The following is a 24,116-nucleotide window of genomic DNA, read 5'->3' as shown; positions in this document are numbered from 1 at the left end:
TCGCAAGATGATCACGGTCCTTTGGGTCAACGTTCCTTAATGCACAACCTGACTTCATCTGCTGTGCACGGCCAACACCATCCGCTTACGTAACTACACAGAAGTTATTCAATCTTGTTTGCCTTCAGAGCAGCCTCTGTGATTCCAATTAGCCTGATACGCTTGGTGTTTGCTCACTGCAGACAGCTTTATGGACAGGGAAGTGGGAAGTCTAGGCGCTCGTAAGCACCTGTGCTCAGATCCCCTTATCTTGTGGAAGGACACTTCTGCACATGTCCCTTGATTAAATGAATCCAGGAATCCCGCAGGGCACAATTCTCCATGCAACTTACTGAAAACTGAATTATGTCAGATATAGTACCAGAAGTCATTACGACTATTACTATTGACAGACATCAGTGCCCATAAAGATACACTTTTGTTCTTCCTTATTTAGGACTGCTTAATCTTCATGCCACTTGTTTCATCTAAGAGATTTCCCACATCTGCCAGTAGTTTGGGCTTTCAGGCACATTTAGTTGCACTGCTCCATTGCCAGGGCGCAGCAGCATCCTCAGAGCTCACAGTGGGGTCTCTCCTCTCTAAGACACCTCTGATGTTCTCACACCAGCCAGACCCAGTGTTTCCAAAATGTTCCAGGGGACTCCCCTGCTCAGAGCTGTGCTTCTGACTGGCTAGCACTCAAGTTTGCTCAGGACCATCGTATTCAGACTAGCAGGTTTCCTTTCTTCTGCAGGTTCTCGTGGAGCATTTTTGCAGGCTACCATGCCAGATTAATGCCTTGCATTTGGGGACTAAAGCAACAGGCATTTATTGACTGTCTCTTGCCACTGTACAGAGCAGTGCTGAATATTTGTCCATTCACTGAAAGTGCTTTCAAGATCTCACCTATCCTCTTCAGAGCTGCAGTGATGAATGGTCTTGAGGAGATCATGAGGATGAATGAGTAAAAAATGAGAGATACTGAGCTGGGATGCCCATGATCTGACACTCAGCCCTAAATGATTAAATACAAACTGTAGAGCTTCAGCTGTTTCCCTGAGACATGGAACTGGGTGAAAGGAAAACAGCTACAGCCTAAGAGTACATATGACTCTTAGAGTCACACAGCACATGACCTAGCGTAGACACTATGCACTTCCAAGAATTGGGGATTCTTTTGCCAGATAGCATGCAGTCACAGGTCTCATGGGACTTAGTACTCCACTGGGATTCTCAGGTAGTAGCCATAGTCTGATGTGCCTCATCTGCAGCTGCAGTCGACCTCACCAGCAGTCTACACACTCTTAATTGCGCTTAATGCTGTCAGGCTGCATTACCAAACAGGTACCAAAAACATTCCTGATGGTAAGGCAAAACCTTTAGTTGTTGCCATATGCCACTGCAGCCACCTCAAATCAAATGAGAGGAAGTCCCAGCTCAAGGCTACCGTTTCTTCCCTCATCACCTGCTCCCCAGCGTGGATGCCTACGAGATTCTTTAAAAAGGCACTGACCTGGGGCCTGGGTAGCCCAGAGGAGCACACTGATAATCAGCAAGGATATGCTGTGCAGTCATTTTTCTGAAAGCTAAGAGTTGATCAGATTAGTCTTCAGGAGGGAATTAGGCTATCTTAAATGTGGAATCCTCAACACACAACAGAAATTACACCATTATATTATTATGCAAGAATTACTATGCAATTATAATAAGAAATCAAACAAAAAAGGTAGGTAATGCCATTTGCAGCTCTGATGTACTGATGCAAATATCAACCTCACCAGCATTACAACACAAATTAAATGTCAGTGCACCAGTGGGTGTCTGGGTAAACGATGCCTCAGCATGAGTGTCTGTCATGCCCTCGCTGACTTCCACCTGCCTTTTCCCCAGCCAATCTGACCTCACTGGGGTGCTGGGTGTGTCTTGAGCATTACATCACGATGAAGACTATTACAGCTGCTGTTGTTGGAGACTCCTCTTCTCCTGCACCTCAGTCTTGCCTGCTTTTATGCAAAACTCTTGTGGGTAGCTGGATCACAGAAACGGCAGGTCCAACCCCCATTTTGCTAGATACTGGGAGAAGAATTGCTGCCTACTTATGGCTTCAATTGTGCTGCTCCAAGTGGAAGCAACAAGTCCAATCTTTGATGGGCACAGAATCTGCAAAATGGGAACTCGCTAGCTGTTCAAGGCAAATAACCAAAAGCACACAGGCAACTGATTTTCTAATACAGTGATGTGCTCTTCTGCTCCATCTACTATCTGTGCCTTACTTCAGTAAAGCCACGCTGTCATCAGAGGTTGGGGCAGCCCTATGACCTTAAGGGAGCACAAAGAAAATTATGCCCATTTGATATTAATTTAGCCAGTTGTATCATAGCTTATAACACTTTACTGCAATGCCATGGTAATTACAGCCCTACGAGACCTCAGGGACCAGAGCATTACCTGCATCTCCCTTTTTTTTTTTTTTTTTTTTTTTCTGGGAGGGAGACTTCTGGGAAGATTTGGTAGAAACAGATTGACAAAAGAAAAGTATATGTGGAAGAAAAGGCATCGGCACCTCACTGCCAAGGACTAATTAATGTCTTTGTGAGGAATTTCAGCAAGAAGTATCTTGCTAAGGCTATTCATTTTCACTTACACTGACAAAGATAGAGGCTGCCAGCACCTGCTATGCTTTTGATTGTCATTGTTAAAAGTAACAGTCTCCACAACAGCCACTACTGTGGCTGGCAGATCATCCCTGCAATTCATTGAGGCCGTGGATCCGGAATTTTACAGAACATCTGCAATCAAATCAAAAACTGTACTGCAGCTGGTCATAAAAAGGTTCACTCCATTTCTAGAACCTCCAGAGAAAGCAGCTACAAGCGGTGTATCAATTCCCTGTCACGCAATTAACTGACATTCACTTCCAACAATTGTCTGTGATTTCCACACACTTATCACATGAGCATGGTCATTGTATGTTCTAGGCACCTGAATTAGCTCTCCCCTTTTCAGTCCTGCTGAAACATCCTCCTTTGACATGTAGGCTTCAAATATACTCTTCTTCCTCCCTCGGGTGGGTTTATTTCGATTCTTTCTATCGTTTGATGTCGGGGCAGCAGCATAGGGTCCTCCTGCAAACAGAAATTCATAAGTGTTATCTTGCCCACCAAACTTCTCTACATATCTTAACAGCAGCTGTACAAAGGCTCTGTACCCGAGCTTGAACTTTTGAGAAGGGTTTGCCTAGAAATACTGGCACCCGACTTCAGAGCACTGAAAATCCTGGAATGATCACATTTTACAAATAATTAAGTCTTCTACAGATCATTTTAGAGTTAAGAGCATTCATCCCAGCCCATCTTTTAATAGTGCTTAGCACATGCTTCAAGGCAGCTTATTCCTGAAGCATGTACGCACTCTGCTTTAATACCTCTGGGAGTTCCCAGTTGTCTAGGATTTATTCTGCTGTCTGAATTGCTCATTGTTTCTGTCTGCGATTCAGAGAGTTGTCTCTTCCTATCGAAGTTCTGTGGAGCTCTTGTAGATTCAGAGTTGTTTCTGGTCCTTGCAAACCCTCTCTTTTCTGCACCTGAAATCAAACACAAGTTTGAAATAACAGAGGAAGGAGGGAAGAAGCCCATTGCCAGCTCACGGTCCTCGTGAAACTCATGGTCTGCAGTGCTTCAGTACAAGTCACGATTGTGAGTCATGCTCTTTATCCAAAAGAAACGATGTCTTCATTAGTTCATTTGTAATCTGTTGGCTCTTCATGCCTCTTAATCCACCACCAACTTACTTTAGCATAAACGAAACTCTGGAAATTACGATATTAAAGTTGGATACAACCCTTCCAAAATCCTGGGAAATTCATTAGAGCGTATAAAATGTGAAATTGTTAAACTGTTTCCAAAGCCCCTGCCTCCACCCCATTAAGCCCCCACATAGTGAGAAAATATAACTTCCCTGCAACTTGCATTTAAAATTACGTAGTTCAGGGAAAAAGGAAAAAAAAAATCACAACAACCCACCCTGTACTCATTAACTTTCAAGCTACCAGAGGCAGCAATGCACACGATGACACTGCAAAGAAATGCCAAGGCTCCGAATGCCCAGCCTGCTCAGAATAGGCCACGATCGTATGAAAATATTCTGCAAAGACTCACCCCTTCCTTCCCTGCCATCACCTCAGACCCTTCCCTACAGCCAGGAGAGCAAGCAGCAGCTTCCAAAGCGTATGCCAACGCTGTTCCACGGATCAGCACATTGGAATGCAACCCAGCGCCGTGCAGCTGCCCTCTTGGCCCTCCACCTGGATACTGAACATGTCATCACAGCTTTGCCTTCCAGCCCCTCCTGGCTACGCTCCCTGGGTCCAAGCTTGTACCTGCAAGTCAGAAAATGTGCAATGCCAACTTATTTGCTAAGGGGCTATTCAAGTTACAAGGCAATTTATTTTAATTTCTTTTTTTTTTTTTTTTAATGCACAGTATCCTTCACAAACTGAACTGGAAATCGCTTTATGGAATTAAACTGAAGCAGCGGGAAGAAAGGGTAAACAAAACACTACTTCAGCAGAGAGCTTTAAATATACGGTACAATAAGAAAAATCTGCTACTTTACCGGGTCACAGACAAAGCAACTTCCACATATAACAACTGGGAAATCAGCAGGAGGAGGGAGGGATCCTCCTAACTCAAGAGAGGAGAGACCAAGACAAGAAGCGGGACAGCTTGAGGTGCTGGCTCAGGCCAGCCCACAAAAATAATCAAATGCCACAGCAGTAGCTTCAAACGGGATGCTGAAATGAAGAGGGAACCTACGTGTTAAGTAAGGATAAGGATAAGGGCAACGTAGCCTGGCCTCTTTCTACATGATCAGCCGTTTCACGCTCCCTGCACACGCTTTCACAGAGGAGACGAGGGAGGCTGCAGCTGTGACACGACAAAAACACAACTGCAGATTTAGACTTCAACGGGTGCCCAAGAGGCGATGCTACCTGTACAGACCCCGTTATACGGAACTAAAATCATTTGATTTGCAAACGCCTGATTTGCAACTGCCCTAAGGGTCAAGGGATTAGGTTCAATAACAGAAACTTAAAATAAAAACACAGGCTGGAGAGATCTGAGCAGAAGAGCATTTGAATTGGCATCACTGCAGGCTCTGGAGAAGTTCTTCAGAGACATTTTCGTGAAGGAACCTCACCTAAATACCGCAAAGAGAACAGGAAGCAGGATCTTAGGAAAATGACAAAAAAAAGCAAGGCCCTAGACTCAGCAAGGTCAGGCAGCCTGGCCCACTGGAGGTCCTTAAAAACACGTGAGGCAGACGTGTGTCAGAGCCCATCTGAAAGAGTGTGTTTTTCCTTGAGGTAGCGCAGGAGGTTACACGAGCTCTCAAGGTCCTCTCCAACCCTTGTTTCTATGACAGTGAGTCACCGAAAATACTATTATGAATTAGAGAACTCAGGATAAAGAGAAGGCTAAATCTTAGCAGGTAATTAAGGAGGAGCTGGAGAAAAAACAGAGAATTAAAAAGCAGGAAAAGGAGTATCTAGCAAGTTTGGAAGTGAGCTGAGAGCCAGAGGTGGCCTGCCGAGAAGAGCTGCCCCAGCACTTGCTGGGGCTGTCACTTCCCAAAATCCTGGGCCACCGCTGCCACAAGCGATGCACCACAGCAAGACACGGAGCAGCTCCTCTCCGTGCCAGTGGGAGACACCAGACGCAGTCACACACTTCCAGTGCTCAGGCCTTCGGTTTGCTCTTCAGCCGTCTTCTTCATTCACTCAGGCTTGGACTCAAATCCAGAGAAAAAAATGTACTCCAACGACCAAGTTGTGCTTCAACGGAGCTGGCTTGCAAGCCGCTTTACACGCAGCCACTTTGGATAAATATCTGACCGCGTTGGCCTCGACATTTACAGCTAAACAAAACCAGCCCTGTTACAAAGCCACAGACAACTGTCACAATTAGCACTCAACTGGAACGCCTCTGATTCCACACCAGTGTCATTTCTCGTGTTTCTCCTTTTAAAGGGGAAAGGAAACCACAGGTTGCCATCTGTTTCAACCAGGCTCAGAATTTGCCTCTTTTATACACCTGTCCCTTAACACTGCAAGTTAGAAATATTTCTCACGATGAGCTTTCCTGCTGACCAGCATTAATTAATATTAATTAATTAATATTCTGGTGGACAAACAGACATCGTTCTACAGAGCAAACGTTCAACAAAAATCTCGATAGATAGCGTAGGGTACATTGAGAATATCCTTCCTGAAATAACTGCAGGGACGGAATTGGTGCAACTCTGTTCCAGCAGCAGGTGTGGCAGGATGCCTGCTTTTTTCTGCGCTGTTACAGTTGTGTGATTTGTAAGATAAAGTTTAGGATAAGGAGCAGCACGTAATGCACTCTAGGCATTAAATATTCGAAGACTTAAAAAATAAGTAAACAAACAGCATACAGAATTTTTTAAAAAACTTCAGCAGAAGTGAGACTGAAGTGGAGTGGCTGGGAGCTGAGGGCGGTTGGGAGATCCCAACCGGGGTGGTGAAGCACCAAACGTGTGCATGTGCAGAACCACTCAACAACTGAGTGCAGAGCAATGCTAGTGCAAGACACAGACGCACCCACAGCACAGCAAATACAAAGTGGTCAGGTACGAGCTTCTGACTGCACGGATGGCACGGAGCTGCTCTGGGGATGCAGTCCCCAGGTCTTCTAGAGGCGGTGACGCTGTCAGCAGGAACTAACAGGAGTTACAAATTGAGGGAAGGGGGTTGGTTGACTGTTCCTTACCTGAAGTCCTCTTGGGGGGAGACTTTGGCTGTGACAACCTAGTTACCCGGCACGGAGGCTCCCTACAAAGAGGGGCAGAGCTCCCTACAAAGAGGAGCACCTAAGCAGGAGGAGGCAGCGGTTCTACATGCACAGCAGGGAAGCGCCAAAATCTAGCCCCAGGGGAGCACTCTGGGAAACAAACAGCTCCCACCTTCATGGCAGGAGAGGCACGAGAAGTGTGTGGTTTGAAGACAGGCCCAGCCAGAGACTTGCTTTTACTCTGATGCAGGCACCACGAAAGGAGCAGAAGGGATGGAGCCGGAGGCTGGCTCCAGCTGGGACCCGCAGCCCAGCACCCGGAGCCCGAGCCCCGCTCGTCACACCTCCGCTTCAGCGCAGCGACATTGCGCAACGGCGCTTTTTGATCTTTCAGCCTATCTATTCATCTTATCTCGGGGAAAAAACTGCACACGGCAGCTTCCCAGAATGATCTGATCTGCCTTACAGGAAAAAGAGGCAGTTAGATGGTTCAGTTTAGCTTATTTCAACATAATTCAGGCAAAATCACTCGATAGCTTAGGTTTAGGAAATTACTGCATTTAATTTCACATCTATTAGTCAGTTGATCAACTAGATGGTCAACTAAATCAACTGATATGTTCAACTAAACGTGAACTTAGCAAGGCCAGGGAGTCTTTAATTTTCATACTAAAATTTGCATATTACTTCCTTTAAGAAAGGACCAAGATCCTAAATTTGATTTGCCAAAACTAAAACGTTTCCAACTGCCTACTAACACGTGGCAAGCTGTTTGACTACTACCAGCAGAGACGGAAAGGATTTCTTACTGAATTTTCATTAGCACATGCATGACTCCTTGGATGCAGCCCATCCAGGATCCAGCATCAACTGGTTTTACCTGAAAACCCAAAGTAAATCCCAATATACGGTCACCTCTGTATAGCACTCCCGTTCCTGTCAAAGGACATCTACTTTCACTCGCCATTTTTACCTCCTGTTACACGTCCAGCTGTCACCAACCCAGCTCTCCTGGCAGGGACAGGAGCACCTGAGAGCGTCGAACCGTCAGCATTAGCTGGAAACTGCCCCATGGGTTCAGAGGTCCCACCCCACCAACAGCCACCTCGATGTGTTCCTTCTTTTTAATAAAAAAGACGTGATGTTGAAGGGAACTATATCCCCCATTATTATGAACTTTTTCAGCACTAAATACTTCCATCTACTACTTACATTATCGGCCCAGGACCGGGCATCAACGTTCCTGCTGGCTCTGCCATTGCTAAGGGGATTTTCCATCGCTCCCCGGTGTTAGATCATGATCTACATGTGCAAAGGAATCTTTCAAATACCATCGCTTATCCAGTTAGTGTAAGCATGAAAAGAAGCAGAAGCGTATCCCAGAACTGATAACATGCAATAGAACAATCTGTTATCAGTTAATGAGATGCTCTCAACACATGGTTACTAAATATTTGTCCGTATTCCTCCAATGGTTCCCTTCATAGCTGACACATTGGGATGACTTAAGCCAATTTCCTTCAAACCTTCCAAGAGGTTCCCTGACATTTAATTCTTCAAGAGAGCCCAGCTATGCAGTTATTAAGCCACTGGAAGGATACACCCATCAGCCAGAAGGCACGGCACGGCGGCTACCCGTGGTGACCCAGCATTGCCCACCCAAAACTCAAGGATTAACCCACTAAAGGCAAGGAGCACTACTCCAACACCAGCCCCTGCTTAGCTCTGCGCTCTCGTCTCAGCCCGGCTGAGCTAAACAAAGCATGTTCCTTCCCATCCCTAGTAGGGACCCCAGGAACAGAGTCCAACCACAACACAACCCCAGGCACCAGCTCACAAATCGCCAAGTTCAAGCTGGCCCTTGGGCTCCTGGCAGAGCTTGCAAAGCAAGTTTTGGAAGCCAAATTCTGTCTTTTAGCAAACGAATGCTTTCTGCTACCCGCCAAGAAGTCCTGCCTGCAACTTTACTTCACTATGGAAGCTGACATGTAACCGGGCACATTAACAATCCCAGAATGAAAGTTCAGGCTACAGAAACCCTGCCTGGTTTTGAAGACATCTAGGAACCCAAAAATCCCAGATCCCAGTGTTGATGCAGCTGTACCAGGCAACTACTCCTTTCTTTCTCCAAAGTCGAATAAATTCTACTAGCAAAAGCATATTTTGCCAGTACAAAGTGCCTTAACATCAGGGAGGTTTTGCTAGGATCCCCACATCTTCCCCTTTCGTAGGTGTGAACAGGCAACGTAAAAGCTATTTGATATATTCTGCTGCTCATCGGAGCCTCCAAAAGAGCTCCCTCTCAAAATCCAAAAGCTGAAACATGTTTGTTAAATTGTTTTTAGCTTCTAATGCACCGGCAACATCCAGTACATGCCATTTCATAGAAGTGACTAACTCATACCCCAAGCACTTCAATGACCACTACAACATCCAGGATCAGATGACCTCACACGGGCAAAAACAACAAACACCAGCAGAGAGACCTCAAACGCGAACTATGACAATAAAAACTCGTCGTAGACAGGTCACAAGTAACCAGCTATTTATGTTTTCAAAAATATTTTGTGGATTTAAGAGATTAAATGTCCCGCTAATGGTAACAGCCAAGTACTTTTTTGTTCTGTTTCGTTTTAGAAGGAAAAACACAAAGACAGCTGTCGGTGTAGCTGTTCAGAGAAAGACTTCTGTACCAGAAAGAAAAAGGATACTCCTTGAACGGTATCTCGAGCAAAATGCTGTGCTAGTGGCCCAGCAACACAAACAGGACCAAAACCCACCCACCACGCTCCCCGTGAGCTCAGCTCCACTCCAGCCCGTGCTTGGGATCAGAGGGAGCTCAGCTCCCCGAGAGCCTCAAACCACAGCCACCTCGATGCATTTACAGCAACGGGTTAAATAAAGCCGATGGTTCAAGATGAAAGACAAAGCAATAGGGAGAAATGAGGATGTCATGGGAAAGAATTCATTAGAGATTTAGGAGTGGAAAGGCAAGACTTGGAGATAGGCTATCAGTTCGGTGAGGTTCCATTGCAGCAAAGACTTTCTGGAGATAAGCCCGGTAGGCAGTATGTCAAATGCTCAATCTGTGGGCTAAGAGAAAGTCTGAGAGCACGTTCTCCTTACCACAAGCAAATAAAGATCTCTGATGAAGCAAACCCAAATAATCCTGACCTGAAGGTTCTGCAACACTCCCGTGCTGCACCGCAATCCAAAAAAATCCAGGACTGCGCCACGGAGCTGAAGGGAGATCCTACAACACGACCACGGGTCCTCCTAAACTGGAGAGGATGTAGGAGATTTGAAGTTATCTTAATTTAAAAGTAGGTAAATTTCTGGGAAAGGGAGTATCTTGGTGGAAGAGGACGGTGACATAGCAGCACTACAGGGATTTGGGCAGATGGCAGATTGCATAATTAAGTTTAAAGTTAATTAAACAGTCATTCAAAGAAGAGAAACAATGCAGACCTACATTTATATGCGTGGGCTCGGCCAAAATGCAAATCATATGCAAATGTCCTGAACTGAGGGGATGATGTATTGAAATTTGGCTGCCAGGCCTCGCTCCCATGCCCACCAGTTTGCACTAACTGACCCATTATGACGGGCCACTGGGGCCCAGCCACGGCTTAAACCCGAGCTTCCCACAGTCTAGACAAATCAAAAGAGAAGACAGCCTGTGCACACACCTCTGAAACCTGACTTCAGAAGTGATTCAAAGCAACTGGTTCCTCCAGCAGCAGCCCAACTGGTCACCAGTAAGAGCAGCCCCGGCCGTGCCGGCCAGCAGCTCGCCCACCAGCGCGACCGCGCTCATGCGCCAGGACGTGGTTCAGCCATCGGCCATCTGCGCACCCGGGAACAAAGCCGGAGCATCCTCTCGTCCTGCCTCTCCGGGAAGGGTGATTCTCCCAACATTTTTGGCAGGAAGTCTGCCAAAACCTGCACAGAAGGGTTGGAGGAAAAAGCACAAAGGGAATCCTGGCCCCATGGGGGACAAAGGCATCCTGCGCCCCAGCCGGTGACCAGCGGGATGGAGAACTACAGGCTGCCATGGTTTGAGTTGACAGGACCATGAGCTGCTTGTGGAGCTGACCATGCCACTGCATTTGGCTGTAAAAATTCACACCCTGGAACATGCCACTGAGGATGAAACATCCCCACTGAGAGATGGAGGTAGCAAAAAATGAAGTGGCACGTCCATGGATACAAAGGAGAGGCAGAGGCAGAGACAGAAGCACGCTTCCAGACTCGTGCCCAGCTCACTCTGCATGGTGGGAAGCTCACGCTGCCGCTGCTGTTTTGCTTTAAGCTGCACGGGCTTAGTCACAACTATTGTGTTGTACGCCCTCAGATTTCAATATGGACCTAGGGAAAATGAAGAATGGTGTTGCTGACTTTGGCTTTCTGAAAGGGCCCGCGCTTTGAGGGAAAAAAAAATGAAGTGAAGAAAAATGCACAATGGATTCTTTCTGCTGCAGAAAACAATGCTGTGGAAACTGCTCCCGCCTGCCAAGATCATGTGCCCGCGACACCGTGCTTCCTCTTGCAAAACACTTCCAAGCATCCTCATGCCTGCAAGACTCTGCCTTCAGTAACTCAGACAGTAATTGCAGCTTTATTCAATTCCTCAGCGAGGTTTGTGTTGTAGGAATACTACAAGCGCAAGAGCCAAAGATACCATTCCAGGCTCTGCACTAGGGGTTGGTGACGAAACTCATTTAGTAGCAATAGACTAAAAGTTTATCAAAATAGTTACTGTGCTCCAGCTGCGTGCGGCAGCTCAGCGGCGTTGTCAGGGAGGGGATACAGCTCTTCTGGTTTTCAGGACTCTCTGTGAACCTGCTCCACCCTGCCCGTGACCTCCTCACCACCTACCCCGCCTGATGACTGCGCTCCTCCAGGCTTCCACTCCTGCCTCGGGATGTGGGTCAGGGCTGCTTCCACGGCCCCCCGTCCTTCTCTTCGCCCAAATCGTCTTCCACAAGACATTTGGCTCTTTGTTTCGTCCAGCTATGATGCGAACAGGCTCATTCAACACTTCAGGAAAAAAAAAACACACTTCGAAAACATAATACCGTGGAAGTTCTCCCTTTGATTTCCCCAGGCTTCAAGCAAGCTCCTCGAAGATCAGAAGAAGTCAAGAGGCTTTGAAAGGCACCTGTCAGGAGGTGCTAATGCACTAGGAGATGTTAACAGCTGAAAATGAAAGAACTGCTTTCAGATTCATGCACATCCCGAGGTTACCATATGTGCTGCGGAATAAAACAACCTGCTGAGGAACCATTCCCCGTGCTGCCCGCTCTATGTATTAGGTACGTAGTTCATGGCCCTTAGTATTGTGGCGGAAAAAAAGGTTTAAAAAACATACAAATGGAACAAAATGCCTCGTTGCTGCCAGCTTTTATTTACAGAAAGGCGGAAATAGTCTCCAAGGCATGACCTGCCCCATACATCTGTGGGCTGCAGCTGCTAGCGTTGACATCCTCCTTCAGCACCCGGGAAGTTTTTATTTTTGTCACCAAAGACATCATTTTACGCGGTGGGTCCCAACATCTTCTTTTCCATCCTGCCCCAGCCAAGTTACAACTCTCCATAGCCTGGATTTCCCCACAAGAGGGAGTTAGGGACATGCGGCCCACAGCACTTTGCGGAGCAGGGGCTGGAGGCGGGAGGGCGAGGGATGGCCACCAGCACGCAGGCCACGGGAGCCACAAGCAGTGGCCGGAGAGCTGGGCAGCAGCGAGAGCCCTGCAGCAACCAAGGCCTGCAGAGGAATCGCAATCAGCTGCTGATGACTGCTGCAAAGCGTGTGTTCTGCCTCAGGACCCTGTGTAAAGATGGTTCAGAGATGGTCTGAACAGGCCGGAGCTGACTGGGGTGTGTGGCTGGCCGACCTCGTGGATAGCAGAGGACAGAGGGCTTTCCGAAATTAAGTCCTGTTTGAACTACCCCACGCTTTGGAGTAGGGGGGAGAATTTCTTATCGAGGCTTTTAAATGTGCCAGTACGAGCCCACATAGCACAAGCCTTGGCAGAACTGTTCCAGTGGTCATTTACCCTCCCTGCTAAATTGTGCTTTATTTCAAGCCTGGATTTGTTTAGCCTCAAATGCATTATATCATAATCCGCTCAACTGAGTAGCCTATTACTGAACATCTGTTCCCCATGTAGGCAATTTGCTGAGAGCTCACTTCCTCCAAGCATCTCTTTGATAAGTAAAGCAGGGTTCCTCACATCATTCACTCGTGATCCCAGCGTTTTAATCTTCCTCGTGGCCCTCCTCGGAGTATTCATCAATTCATCACCATCCTCCCAGAACAGAGGGCATCACCACAGGACGCAGCACTCCAGAAGCTGCTGCTGCTGCCGTGCCAAAGACACACGCAGCCCATACTCCATCTTGCAATTCCCATGCTCGTACATTACCCTCTTGGCCACATTTCACAGGAGGGGGATGTTCAGCTGATTAATCCATCAAAAAGCTCCAAACTTTTTTTTTTTTTTTTTTCCAAGCTGTTGCTTCCCACACTGGGCTCCTCGCGCTGCTCGCGTGGCTCTGCGCAGGCCCAGGACATGGATTTTCTTCTGCCTGCTCCCAGCGCACCGAGCGATGCAGGCGGCTGCCAGTGACCGCCCCCATTACTCAACGCTCCCTGCAGGCTCCCAAGAAACTCTCGGCCATGGTTGCGTGTTCTCTTCCTGATCATCGACAGAAGCATTAAACAGCACAGGGCAGAACGCGACCCTGTAGGAACCGGCCACACCTGTTGGTAAATGCGGCTATAAATTGAGAACCGGTCATTAGTTCAGCCAAGCAGCTTCCAAGCCATTACACCCGGGCTGTGATTCTACCAAGCTGCAGCTCAGAAGAAACTGACACCGAGGGAACTCAACAGAACCTTGGCTACAGAAATCGATGACAAAGTTGAATAGCAGTTTGAAAACTAATTAAAATTTAAAATCAATTCTTGGAGTAGCCCACCGTGTTTGTTTTTTTCCTGGGACTGACATCCCGCGGACAGACCCGGTAGTCTGAGCTACACGATGGACGCCTAATTTCAGAGAATGGAGCTAAAGAAGGAAAAAACAGTCAAAAAAAGCAAGTCAACAGTAACAAGCATCTCCGCTGATGAACACCGGCACGTGAAGGATGCTGCTGCAGGGAGATAAAGGCTTTGCTGCTGGATGAGAGGGCTCCTGCCACAGAATTTGGTCCCGCTGCAGCTCGACGCGCTCAGGGCTCTGGTGACGGGCACGGAGGGCGATTATCAGATGGGATACCAAACCCACAGACGCTGCACGGCAGGATCTCATCTCCGCAGGAGAGGATACATCAGATATTAACTCACATACTAGAGCTGATGTTAGCCAAAAGCACTAGTTGCACAAGCTTCAGGAATGCAGCATTTTTCCTATCAAAAGCAGCCCAAATTTATGTTCGCGATGACGTTGCTGAACCATTAGGGAAAGGAGCATCCTATCTCTCAAGTGTTTCTCAGATGGGGCAATACAGTAAATCCAGCTTTCCCTTCCCTCCCATATCCTATTACTATGATTAACATCACCTAAACACTACATTAGACTTGGCAAGATTAGCTACATTTAAGAGATTTCCACAGCAACCAGCATTCTCCATTTATTGAGCTGATTCTGTGGCCTCTGCTCCATCGCTGGCTCACATTTACGGGTGCCAGATAGGGAGATAGCAGCATTCTTGAGCACTGAATTTCTCCACGCAAGAACTGGAAGGCTCGCCGCTAAAAAGTAACGATCTTAAACTTGCCTTGCAAGGAGGTTTCCCTTCTATCGTTTTTCCTTCAAAGCTCCTGCAGAGAAACAAAGGCAAATACAAAATGTGCTGCAGCGTATGACAGAAAGACAGAAGCGCTGCGATTTTGCCATCTTATTAAGCCTGGTATTTCTTGATCAGCTGTGCCCATCAAGCCCGCAGGAAAGCCATTCCAAGACATTTCCGTCACCTATGCTGAACCTTGCAAATGTCAGGGTTGCAGCCACAAACACAACAACTCCATCCAACAGCAACAATTGGGTTTTTTTTTTTTCAAACTACGATGCTAAACACCAGCCTGCTTGCCAGAGACACTCCTCTGTGGAAGCTGCCCAAGCTTGGTTAAGTATCACAGACCGGGCAAATAAATGCCAAGCGTCAGACAAACAGTAAATCAGCAGGGGCCACGGGAATCTTGCGCTGTCTCAGACAAAGCATGCTGCGACCCAGGAGCTGGCTGTTCCCTCTCGGGGGGCTGCTGACGCTGACAGATGGGCAAGGCGCCTCCGCCGCATCAAAGCTTTTCGTGAGGAGAGCCGCAGGAGGCTACCTGGCGGTCGGTGGGGGTCTTCTTCCCAAGGAGGATGGCTGCAGGTACAGATGGAGACGGCGTATCTGAAAAATCTGAACTTATTTCAGAGCGATCAGCCTTCAAAGGAGCACCAGCATCCTGTCCCACCCCAGCTTTCAGCACCAAGAAAGCTGCCTCCCTCTCAGCTCTTGCAGCTCCTGACATCCTTCGAAATTGAGCGTGGTTGGGAGACGGCCTTCCCAAAGATCATCCTGCACCCACCTTTGGAGGGCACTTTTCTTACGCAGAAGCTTGTTTTTTGGTGGGTTTTCTTTAGATTTTTCCAGCAGACTAACAGCAGCATTCCCCCACAAACAGGCTGAGGAGCACACGTACTCAGAAAGCAGCCACAGCCTTCCTGCCCCAGCTAAAACAGCTTGTTCTAAACTACTTACCAATAACGTGATACATCACAGGTATTTAAGACAAAGTTTCACTTAGCAGCCATGCAAATCTCAGCTGCCAGCATGTGACAGACAGATGCTGCAGAAAGAGTTAGTACTTCTGTCCTCAAGGAAAAGGGGGTTTTAAGCTCTTTTATGGCAGAAACATCAGGCAGTGGTCTGTCTGAAAAGAGATTCTTTGTTGACTAATGCCGGATTGAAGTGGGAAAACCCTTAGAGCCTTTGATCAAAAAACAGAAAACAACCCAGAGGTCTTCACGAAAGACATTCTGTTAAGGGAACTTTTTGTTAGGGAAATTTTAACACCCAAAGACCCTAAAGGATTGGAGATCTAGGGAAAAAAACTAGCAGGGAAATCGCATGAGATGAAAATCTGTAAGCATCATAATTTAAAGTGACGTTTTAGACTGATTTTCTGCTTCACTATGGTTTAAGAAACTTCAGAACAGGTGGCTTCACAGCGATTATGCTCGCATAGGTTGGAGCCGCGCAGAAAAGGAGCCTCGATCTGTGCCTACATGCAGCAACTCAGACTGCTGAACCCGTACAGCGAACCCCATGCGCAGCTCCACAGCTGCTACACCTTCCAGACAAGGGACAGCAGAGGGTTGTTCAAATCCAGAGCTCCCAATGCAAAGCTCTTTGGGCAACCCAGATGGTGACAACCTGCACTAAATCTCTGCACAACGCCGGGGAGCTGGGGCAGGGAGAGGTGGGAAAGCCCCCCAAAAGAAGGACGAAGATTAGCTCTTGGTACAGGAGCTACAAAAACTACAAAGCCAGCGGGAGCTCAGCAGGACTTTCTGCTGGAAGCCCCACGGGTAGGAGAGCAGGCAAGGGGCATAATGTCACAGTAGAGACATCTCTTAACGAAGGAAAAATAAACTGGCCATATAGGAGAGAGGACGGGTCCTGAATTTCTCCGAACAGAGAAGAAAGCAAGGCGCAGGGGTGCCCATATGCATTTTAGCGTGTTGCTTCAATCTGCATTTCTTGCTTCATCCCACAAAGCTATTTCGGGATTTTTACAAAGCCTCTGGTATGCTTTGTTTTCAGGCAGCTCTGAGAAATGAAACATCTTACAGCAATTATAGGAGACCCATACACAAATACGCACACACGCCAGTAGGAGCTATGCAGCAGATCCTGAGGACGCACAACTGCACAAAGCCAGATGATGCTTCTCTATGCCTGCATCCCAGCTCCACAGCTGGGAAACAACCTCCTGAGCACCAGACGAGGTGGAGGAAAAAAATGATTTGAGGAAAAAACGGCAGGCCCGGTGCAGAAGGAACCAGCCTCATGAGTAACAGGATGTTTCAGCCTGCTGTGACGAAGCATCCTCGCTGATAAGTGGCAGGTTCCATTTGCTAATTACAGCTCACTCCGGGACAGGGCTATTTTCAAGTTTTAAGCATGTTGCTCCTCAAGTTCACCCAAAGCCAGAGCTCCCAAGTCAGCCTTTTCGCCCACCATTCATTACTTTTTAAGGGCGACATGTCAGTACAGCTGGACAAGCGGCTGACAGAGCAGCACTCAGTAAAAGCAGGCACTATCTGCAGGGACTGCCGTGGTCAGCCTCCTAATTACCTGCTGCAGAATTATTTCTGTCCTCCAGGACAGGGCTTGGGACCTTACCGTACGGACTGACAGCAGCAATCACGACAGGGAATAAAACAAAGTGCAATTTCAAATTAGCTCCTCCTGCAAAGCAGCCCCCCAGAGGCACTCGTGGGCTTCGCTTCTGGGTGAGCGGAGAAAAGCACCAGGGGGATCGTCAACAAGGCAAGCTCCCTTTCGAAGAGCCAGAGAGCAATTTGGGCCAGTCTACACCTAGTGGTTTTCCCCCACCTAAGACAAGGAGGTGTTGGAATTAGCAAGGATATCGCCGGCAGCGAGCTCCAGGGTCAGTGACGCTTGCTGGGGCTGCACAAACCTCTCTGCTTGCCCCCAGGGCCGCAGGAACTGCTGCACCACTGAAAGGACACCAACAGGGACCTGCTCCTCGCTTCCTGAAGCCTTCTACAGAGCACTCAAAGGGTTTTTTCAGCCCTCCTCCTCCTCAAATTTTAGCGCTTTCAGTTTTAGGCCACGGCTAAACCTGAGCTGAAGAGCTGTTAAGAAGAGGACAATGAAACAAAGCGATCTAAAGAGAGATGCTTGGCTTTGAGATTAGCTCAAAGAGCCTTTTGGTAAGCCTACTGCAGCCCAGCAGAGTTAATTCGTGAGGAAACGTCACCACTGAAAAGGTGATACGCCTCGCTGCTGTGACAGAAGCAATTCTTGCCCCCAGAGTTTCACAAGCCTTGATTTAAACTGATCAAACCAGACACCTGCCTCTGCAAGGGAATATGACATATAACAGCATCAAGAGAAAAAGACGAGCTTTGAAGTGGGAAAATATTAATCTGGTAGTGTGATGTGTGAGATCTTCTACTTAAACGCTTGCATTAAACCTTTACTTCACTTCAACGGGAGTACTAAAATATACTCACGCTGAACAGAAAAGACATCTGTCCGAATCAAATTACGTATATTTTTTCCTCTTTCTTTCCTCCCCAGGAAACTGTTTTCGTGCCCCTGCAAGCGTTCTGGAGTGTGACCAGTCTCAACTTACACAGGAGGGTGGCTCGGGAGGCATGCAAGGAAAAGAAAAGGAAGGGTGTCTCTTAAGCAAATAATTTCCCAATAATCTCCCCCGCAGTGTGAGTTTTCCACCTGGGAGGTCAAACACGATGGCCAACGTTCTCTGCTCTAGGTCTCCACACTAAGTTTCTAAATAGCTACTTTTCAAAGGGGTTGTAAACCTCGCTCCCAAGAAAGCAGGAGGGAACTGCAGGTGCTTACTTCGGAAAACCAGGCTACTTTTAGATGAAAATCCACACGGGCAACTATTGTTTTCATTGTTACAGCTGTAAGTCTCCCGGACTTTTCATTTAACAGACTTTTTACAAAAGCACTTTCTCAAAACTCGGGATTCCTCCACTTGTGGTGGGCAGCCCTTCTGATCCACTTAATTTTTTATGTTTCTCCTCTTTAGGCAGGTGTTTTTATTTTCTTAATACCGGAGGGGCTTTCCAGGAGGGGTAGGAAGGGTTGATACATGACTTTCTCCCACGGCAGAAAGATAGAAATTAAAAAACAGCTTCAAAGAATCACAGAAAACAATGCACAAACCACCAAAGTTTGCTCTGAACAGAATGAATCCGTTAAAGACACGTCACACTGAATACACTTATTGATTCGGGCCAACTTTCAGAGTCTAAAACGCTGTTTTACAACTTTGCCTTGATCCTTCAGGGTGGTGAGGACACTAAAAATACAAAACCTTGTGGCTGGTGAAATTTACAACATATATATTCCTGCAGAAATCCTCACCAAGGATTAGTGCCTCAACATCTGGCGATGCGTTGGACACAAGCCCTGCACTTACTCCAGGAGGGCCCAAGAGGACCTGACTCAGTCTCCAGGGGCCAGGCTTGATTTTGGATGAGGAACCAAGAAAACCTGAGGACACTTCTCAAAGCTGCAGCACCTAAAGCAAGGCCGTCTCCAGGAAGCAGCCCATCGATCTAGCATGGAGTGGCTGCAGCAACAGAGCTCTCGCAGCGGTGTAACAGCTGGACAGAGGTGCCCAGACCCTTTCCATTAGGGTGATACTCCAGGCAAGGTGCCACCAGGTCACGCTTTCCCACAGAAGTGACAGCCCGTGCCACCAGTGTGCAAGCTTTACAGCAGAAGCTGTTTACTTTTCTTCCAGCAGGTTATTTTCTACTGGCTTTGATTCCCTGAACCAGCAGGAGGAGGAGAAGGGAAGGGCAGCCCAGACTCACGGCAGCCCTGACTTAGATCAGCTCATACGGCTCTGGGTCCACATCTCAGGCCGCCGGCCGTACCCGTGCAATTAGCTGGCACAGCGTCAAATTCGACTTCTGTAAAGTGCAGCACCCGACACTAACAAACTAACTAGTCCAAACTAACATTAGCATGGAATTTGTTAGCTGCTCTTCCTTACTCTCCAAAAGCTACCAGTTAGCTGAAGGGTAAAAGGCAGTCAAGTCCCTTACAACAGCCAGCGTGACAAGCACGGAATTGTTACCATGAGACACACCAGAAAAACCCTCCCAAAAACGAGGCTCTTCCATAAATGTTAGCAATCTGCTTGTGTTCAGTGTCTAATTATGATCTGTCTTGAAAGAACTCATGAAAGTTTACCAACTTTAGCACATAATCTAGCACATAATTCTACTGTCACAGCCTCCAAAAATACAGCAAGCCCTGTAAAAAGCGTATTACTTGCCACTCTTGACTGATAGGGCATAGATTTGCAAGTGATTCAGTTAAACATTTACTTGATTTCAAATCCAAACGTTGTGATAGACCTCAGGCCCCTCTCATACCCAGCTGAGAAATTGATCTCTTCTACTTGTTACAGAGAATTTAATGCAGTGACATTTATGAGTTCCTCCAGTAGTAGTTCATAAGATCAGGCTATTTCAAGTATTTCACCATAAATATCATTCAGAGGAAGTTTTAACCCATTACATCAGGAGATCAAATTTAAACTGCCTGGCTTTGGCTGCTTGTAAATGCTGTGATTTTTTTTTTAATAAAGAATTTTATCTCTGTAAGTTGGCTTTTTGCCCTGACCATTGCATTTAAGAGGCACTCGCTGTACTATTGCAAGATGTATTCTCTTTGTTACTAACAGTAAAATTTACTAGAGTCAACACCCTGTATCAGGAATTAGATATTATACAGGCATCTTAGCCCCTGAGTATTAGACAGGCTTGGATGCTCTACAGAGGCTAAGCAGCACTCCAGATCCAACGAAGCGATGCAGAGGGAACTGTGACTTCGCCTTGAGCCAGCTGAGGTCCAGCAGCCTTATTAATTTGGACTCCGCCCCACAGAAATTGGGCTCTCCTAGTCTTGAGCTGGTCCTGGAAGCAGCACAGCCACATTCACAGAGCCTCTGCCAGGGGACCGGGCCCTGCCAGCGCCAAGCTGGCTCCACACGAAGACATTTGCACATGCAGCGTGGCGTACTTGTAAAGCAGGACGAAGCCACCCCCAGGTAACTAAGGGCTGACTAACTCGGACAGAACAGAACTGGCTCGCGTTAACTCCCTCATGACTAAACCATCACATTCAATTCCAGGGTAATTGCAGCAAATGGACCAAGCAGGTCATTAGATCGAACTCACCGTGGACGTGGCCTGCAGACAAGTGACTGCTTTTCCTGGCATTTGCTGCCGGCACATCCCCACCAGACTGCTCAGTCACCAAGTGTCCAGCCGCTGGGTCCGTGTTGGCAGGGCACCTGCCTCATTTCTTGTGTTTCTTCCTCCACATGTCCTCCTCGTCCTTTTCGTCAGAACCAGACGACCTCTGCAGAGCTGCGCCGTGCCTCAGGCTGGTCGACGCTCTCCCACCCGGGGCATCGCTCACGTTTAACAAGTCGCCTGCAGCTCCATGCTGATGCACGTAGTAGTCTTCCTCCGCCTCCAGGTCTCCTTCTAGGTTAACGTTGGCATTTTTTCTATGAGAACACCTGTTGAGGATGGATTTCTCGTTCTCAAATCCCCCAGGCATGGGCTGTTCCAGGTGAGGCGCTCTGCCTGGTGAATAGCTGTGCACGTTCAACCCGTTCCTGGCCAGGTTATCCTTCGCCAGTCCTCTCCTCAGGGGTGGGTCCAGGTCCAGGCTGAGGTCGTTGCAGGTGCCGTCTTCCAGCTGCATCTTCTGCGCAACGTGATTCATGTAGGACCGGAATCGGCCGCTGTGGTGCTTCTGCACGAGCCGAGCGTAAGCGTTCTTCTGCGGGACGGCGGGCTTGCTTACTCCTTCCTTGGCACCTTGGGCAGAAGCGCTTCGCACGTGCCCCTGAGGATCCATAGTGCAGCAAAGGGCCAGACTTCAGAGTTATAAACAAACACAGGGGAAAAGAAGGGTCATTTTCTTGAAACAAAACGACAAATAATTGCCTACGCTATAAGAGGCAAACGTTTAGTGAATGAGAATGTGTTGGTCTCCACAGAAATCCCAGGGTGCTAAACTGCTCCGCGGGGGGGACGGGGTTTCACGCTGCAGCCAACACCTGCCCTGTACCAAACCACTGTTGGTAACCGAGTGACCACAGCCTGCAAGCCATAGCTGCCCCCAGGCCTCACAAAATGGGGACTTTTGTCCCAGCGCTGACACCCCAAACATAACTGATTCCTTTAATCCTCCCTTCTTTGCCTTTCAACAGCCCAGCTAAATTAAGGGAATAACTTGACAGACTGCCAGATGTGCCAGTGCTGAGGTTGTCAGAACCAAACCTTGTCACGTCCAACCTGAAGCCTTTGAAAATAACTGCATCCTCACTGAAGTACCTACAGGCTGCAGTAAAAATCAGGTATCGCTTGTTAGCTCACCTGCAGAGTGAGGCACTCTGGTGGATTATACAGAACATTTGCTCCGAAAACCAACACTGACCATTTCAGCCTGTCTTACTAGCCAAAAACTTGTTCCCACTGTGACTGACGTAAACTAAACTCCCTCACACAACTAAGTATCTTGCAAGAGCCCGTAATTCTTAGTGATTCTTAGCGACACACTGGCTCCCATTCCGTCTAGCCCCCGTTTCTGCAGGGGATGTTATGCCCTCCACCTTTGCAGTATGAGTATGGAGCTTAAGTAGATCAGGCTTTCAATCCTCTTTGAGCTGCTTTAGCTTTTAAGCTTTTGGAGTGAAACAATCTAGTAAATTGTCCTCAGCTCCTATTAAGGTAAACTATAAGCGTGGACGGGACAAATCAATGATTTCTGCTGTACCTAACACCAAAGAGGAATATAAAATATATTGATAATGTACACCAGGGCAACTGTTGTCTCCTGCAGGGCCCCATAAAAACGCCTTCTTCCCTTCAAGGCACGTTTGAAGCTGAACAGCTGAATTTCACCCCAGCTGTTACGGTGAGAACTTCGAGGCCGCACTGTCACCTTTTCTATGCCAAAACTGAAAGGCACTGGGCTCGGAGCTAAACTAAAGGACATTGTCCATGAAACCTTTCTTTCTTCACTTCCCTGAGCACAGGAGTGTTGGCAGGACAGAACGCAGAGTTCAGCAGAAGAGAAATTTATATTCCCTTCCCTGCTCCCACCACGGTGGAATTTTTCTTCGCCCTCAGCCAGCTCTCAGCTCCCTTTTGCTGCAGTTGCACGGAGGACGAGCCCCCACGCAGTCTCCTGTACCCACACACTGCCTGGGCATGGGGCACCCGGCGGAGATGAAGGGTTGTGGAGCTGCCTCCTCCTCCTCGGTGCCTGCTCTGACCCTTCCAGAGAAGCAAGGCGTGTTGCGACTAGATTTGCTTAAGTAATTGGGCACGGATGTGAACAGACTTCACAATACAAAGCAAAAATTAAAAATCCCTGAATCAATAGGAAAAATTCTTTGTGTGGTTTGTGCTTCTCGTTCCTAAGATTTTCCATTGGTGCTGGCCAATAGCTAAACTTTTCTAATAGACTGACCTGCTATTACAAAACCCTCGCACGGGGAGGTCTGCAGCGGGCTCCCTTTTTAACGTCACCTTCGCCAGCTGCCAGCTGAACAGAAGCAGATAACATTGACAAAAGCCTGCGAGGCTACTCTCCAAACACGGGTTGGGGCGGACAGGAGTTTGCCATCTTTATCTACAAGGAAAGAGCAAACACCTGCCTCTCGCCTCCGGCTCCATTTCTGTAAGGTTAGCCACGTAAATGGAGCATAGACAAAAAAAAAAAAACGGGGGGGGTGGTTACAGCCCCTGCACACCACTCTTCGGTTATCAGCTTCCCAAGGGCAGCCACCCAGGCCGCGGAGGGAGGGCAGAGGCGGGCGAGGAGCGCGCCCCCCTTGCCTTCACCCACAGGGGCAGCGGGGGGGCTCCAGGCCGGCTGTGCGGAGGGAGACCCCCGGGGGTCAAGCCCCCCCCCGCTGACCCCATCCCCACGTGGCTCCCCAAAACCCGGGCAGCGGGGGGGGGGGTTGGGGCTCCTGGGGGCTCCGCGGCCAGGGCAGCCCCGCCGGGACCCCCCCCCCCCCAGGGGACCGCAGGGGCCTGGCCCCGGGCCCTGCCCCGCACCCCGGAGGGAGCCACGGGGGTGGGAGGGGGGGGGGACACCGGGACGGCGCTGCCACGGGGCTCGCAGCGCCCGACAGCCACCGGGGAAGCGGCTCCGTCCCCCCCTCCGTGCCCAGACCCCGGGCCCGGGCTATCGGTCCGAGGACGGGGGGGGGGCCCCGTCCCGAGCCCCCCCCACCCCGTACCGGCACTCACCGGCCGCGCCGCGCCGCTCCGCGCCGTTTAAATGTCCCGACGCCCGCCCCCCCCCCCCCCCCTCCCCGTCCCGCCGTCCTCTTCCGGGTCGGAGGCGGCCTACGGGCCGCGGCACGGCTCACAAGGCCTCGCCGAGCGAAGCGGCCGCTCCCCGCCGCGGCCGGGCCGGCAACGGGGCCTCAGGAGGGGCCGTGGCGGGGCGCGAGGGGTCCGGGCCTCGGCCTGGGTTGTGGAGGCGGCGGCGCTGTGG

General features: G+C 48.7%; 1 protein-coding gene across 1 annotated transcript in view; it reads right to left on the bottom strand.

Moving 5' to 3' along the window:
• DIS3L2 (DIS3 like 3'-5' exoribonuclease 2) overlaps window positions 1-23,899 on the bottom strand; it is a 192,329-nt gene extending 168,430 nt beyond the window's left edge. The window contains 4 exon segments of the mRNA XM_035544858.2: window positions 2,965-3,107; window positions 3,407-3,565; window positions 20,768-21,477; window positions 23,867-23,899. Coding sequence (XP_035400751.1) covers window positions 2,965-3,107; window positions 3,407-3,565; window positions 20,768-21,458 — 993 coding nt within the window. The 5' untranslated portion in view covers window positions 21,459-21,477; window positions 23,867-23,899.
• Window positions 23,900-24,116: the final 217 nt, after the last annotated feature.

This window comes from Cygnus atratus, chromosome 9 (assembly GCF_013377495.2).
Source record: "Cygnus atratus isolate AKBS03 ecotype Queensland, Australia chromosome 9, CAtr_DNAZoo_HiC_assembly, whole genome shotgun sequence".
In the NCBI taxonomy this organism is placed as follows: Eukaryota; Metazoa; Chordata; class Aves; order Anseriformes; family Anatidae; genus Cygnus; species Cygnus atratus.
Note: the sequence above shows the minus strand (reverse complement) of the source record. Positions and strands in the feature narration are given on the sequence as shown.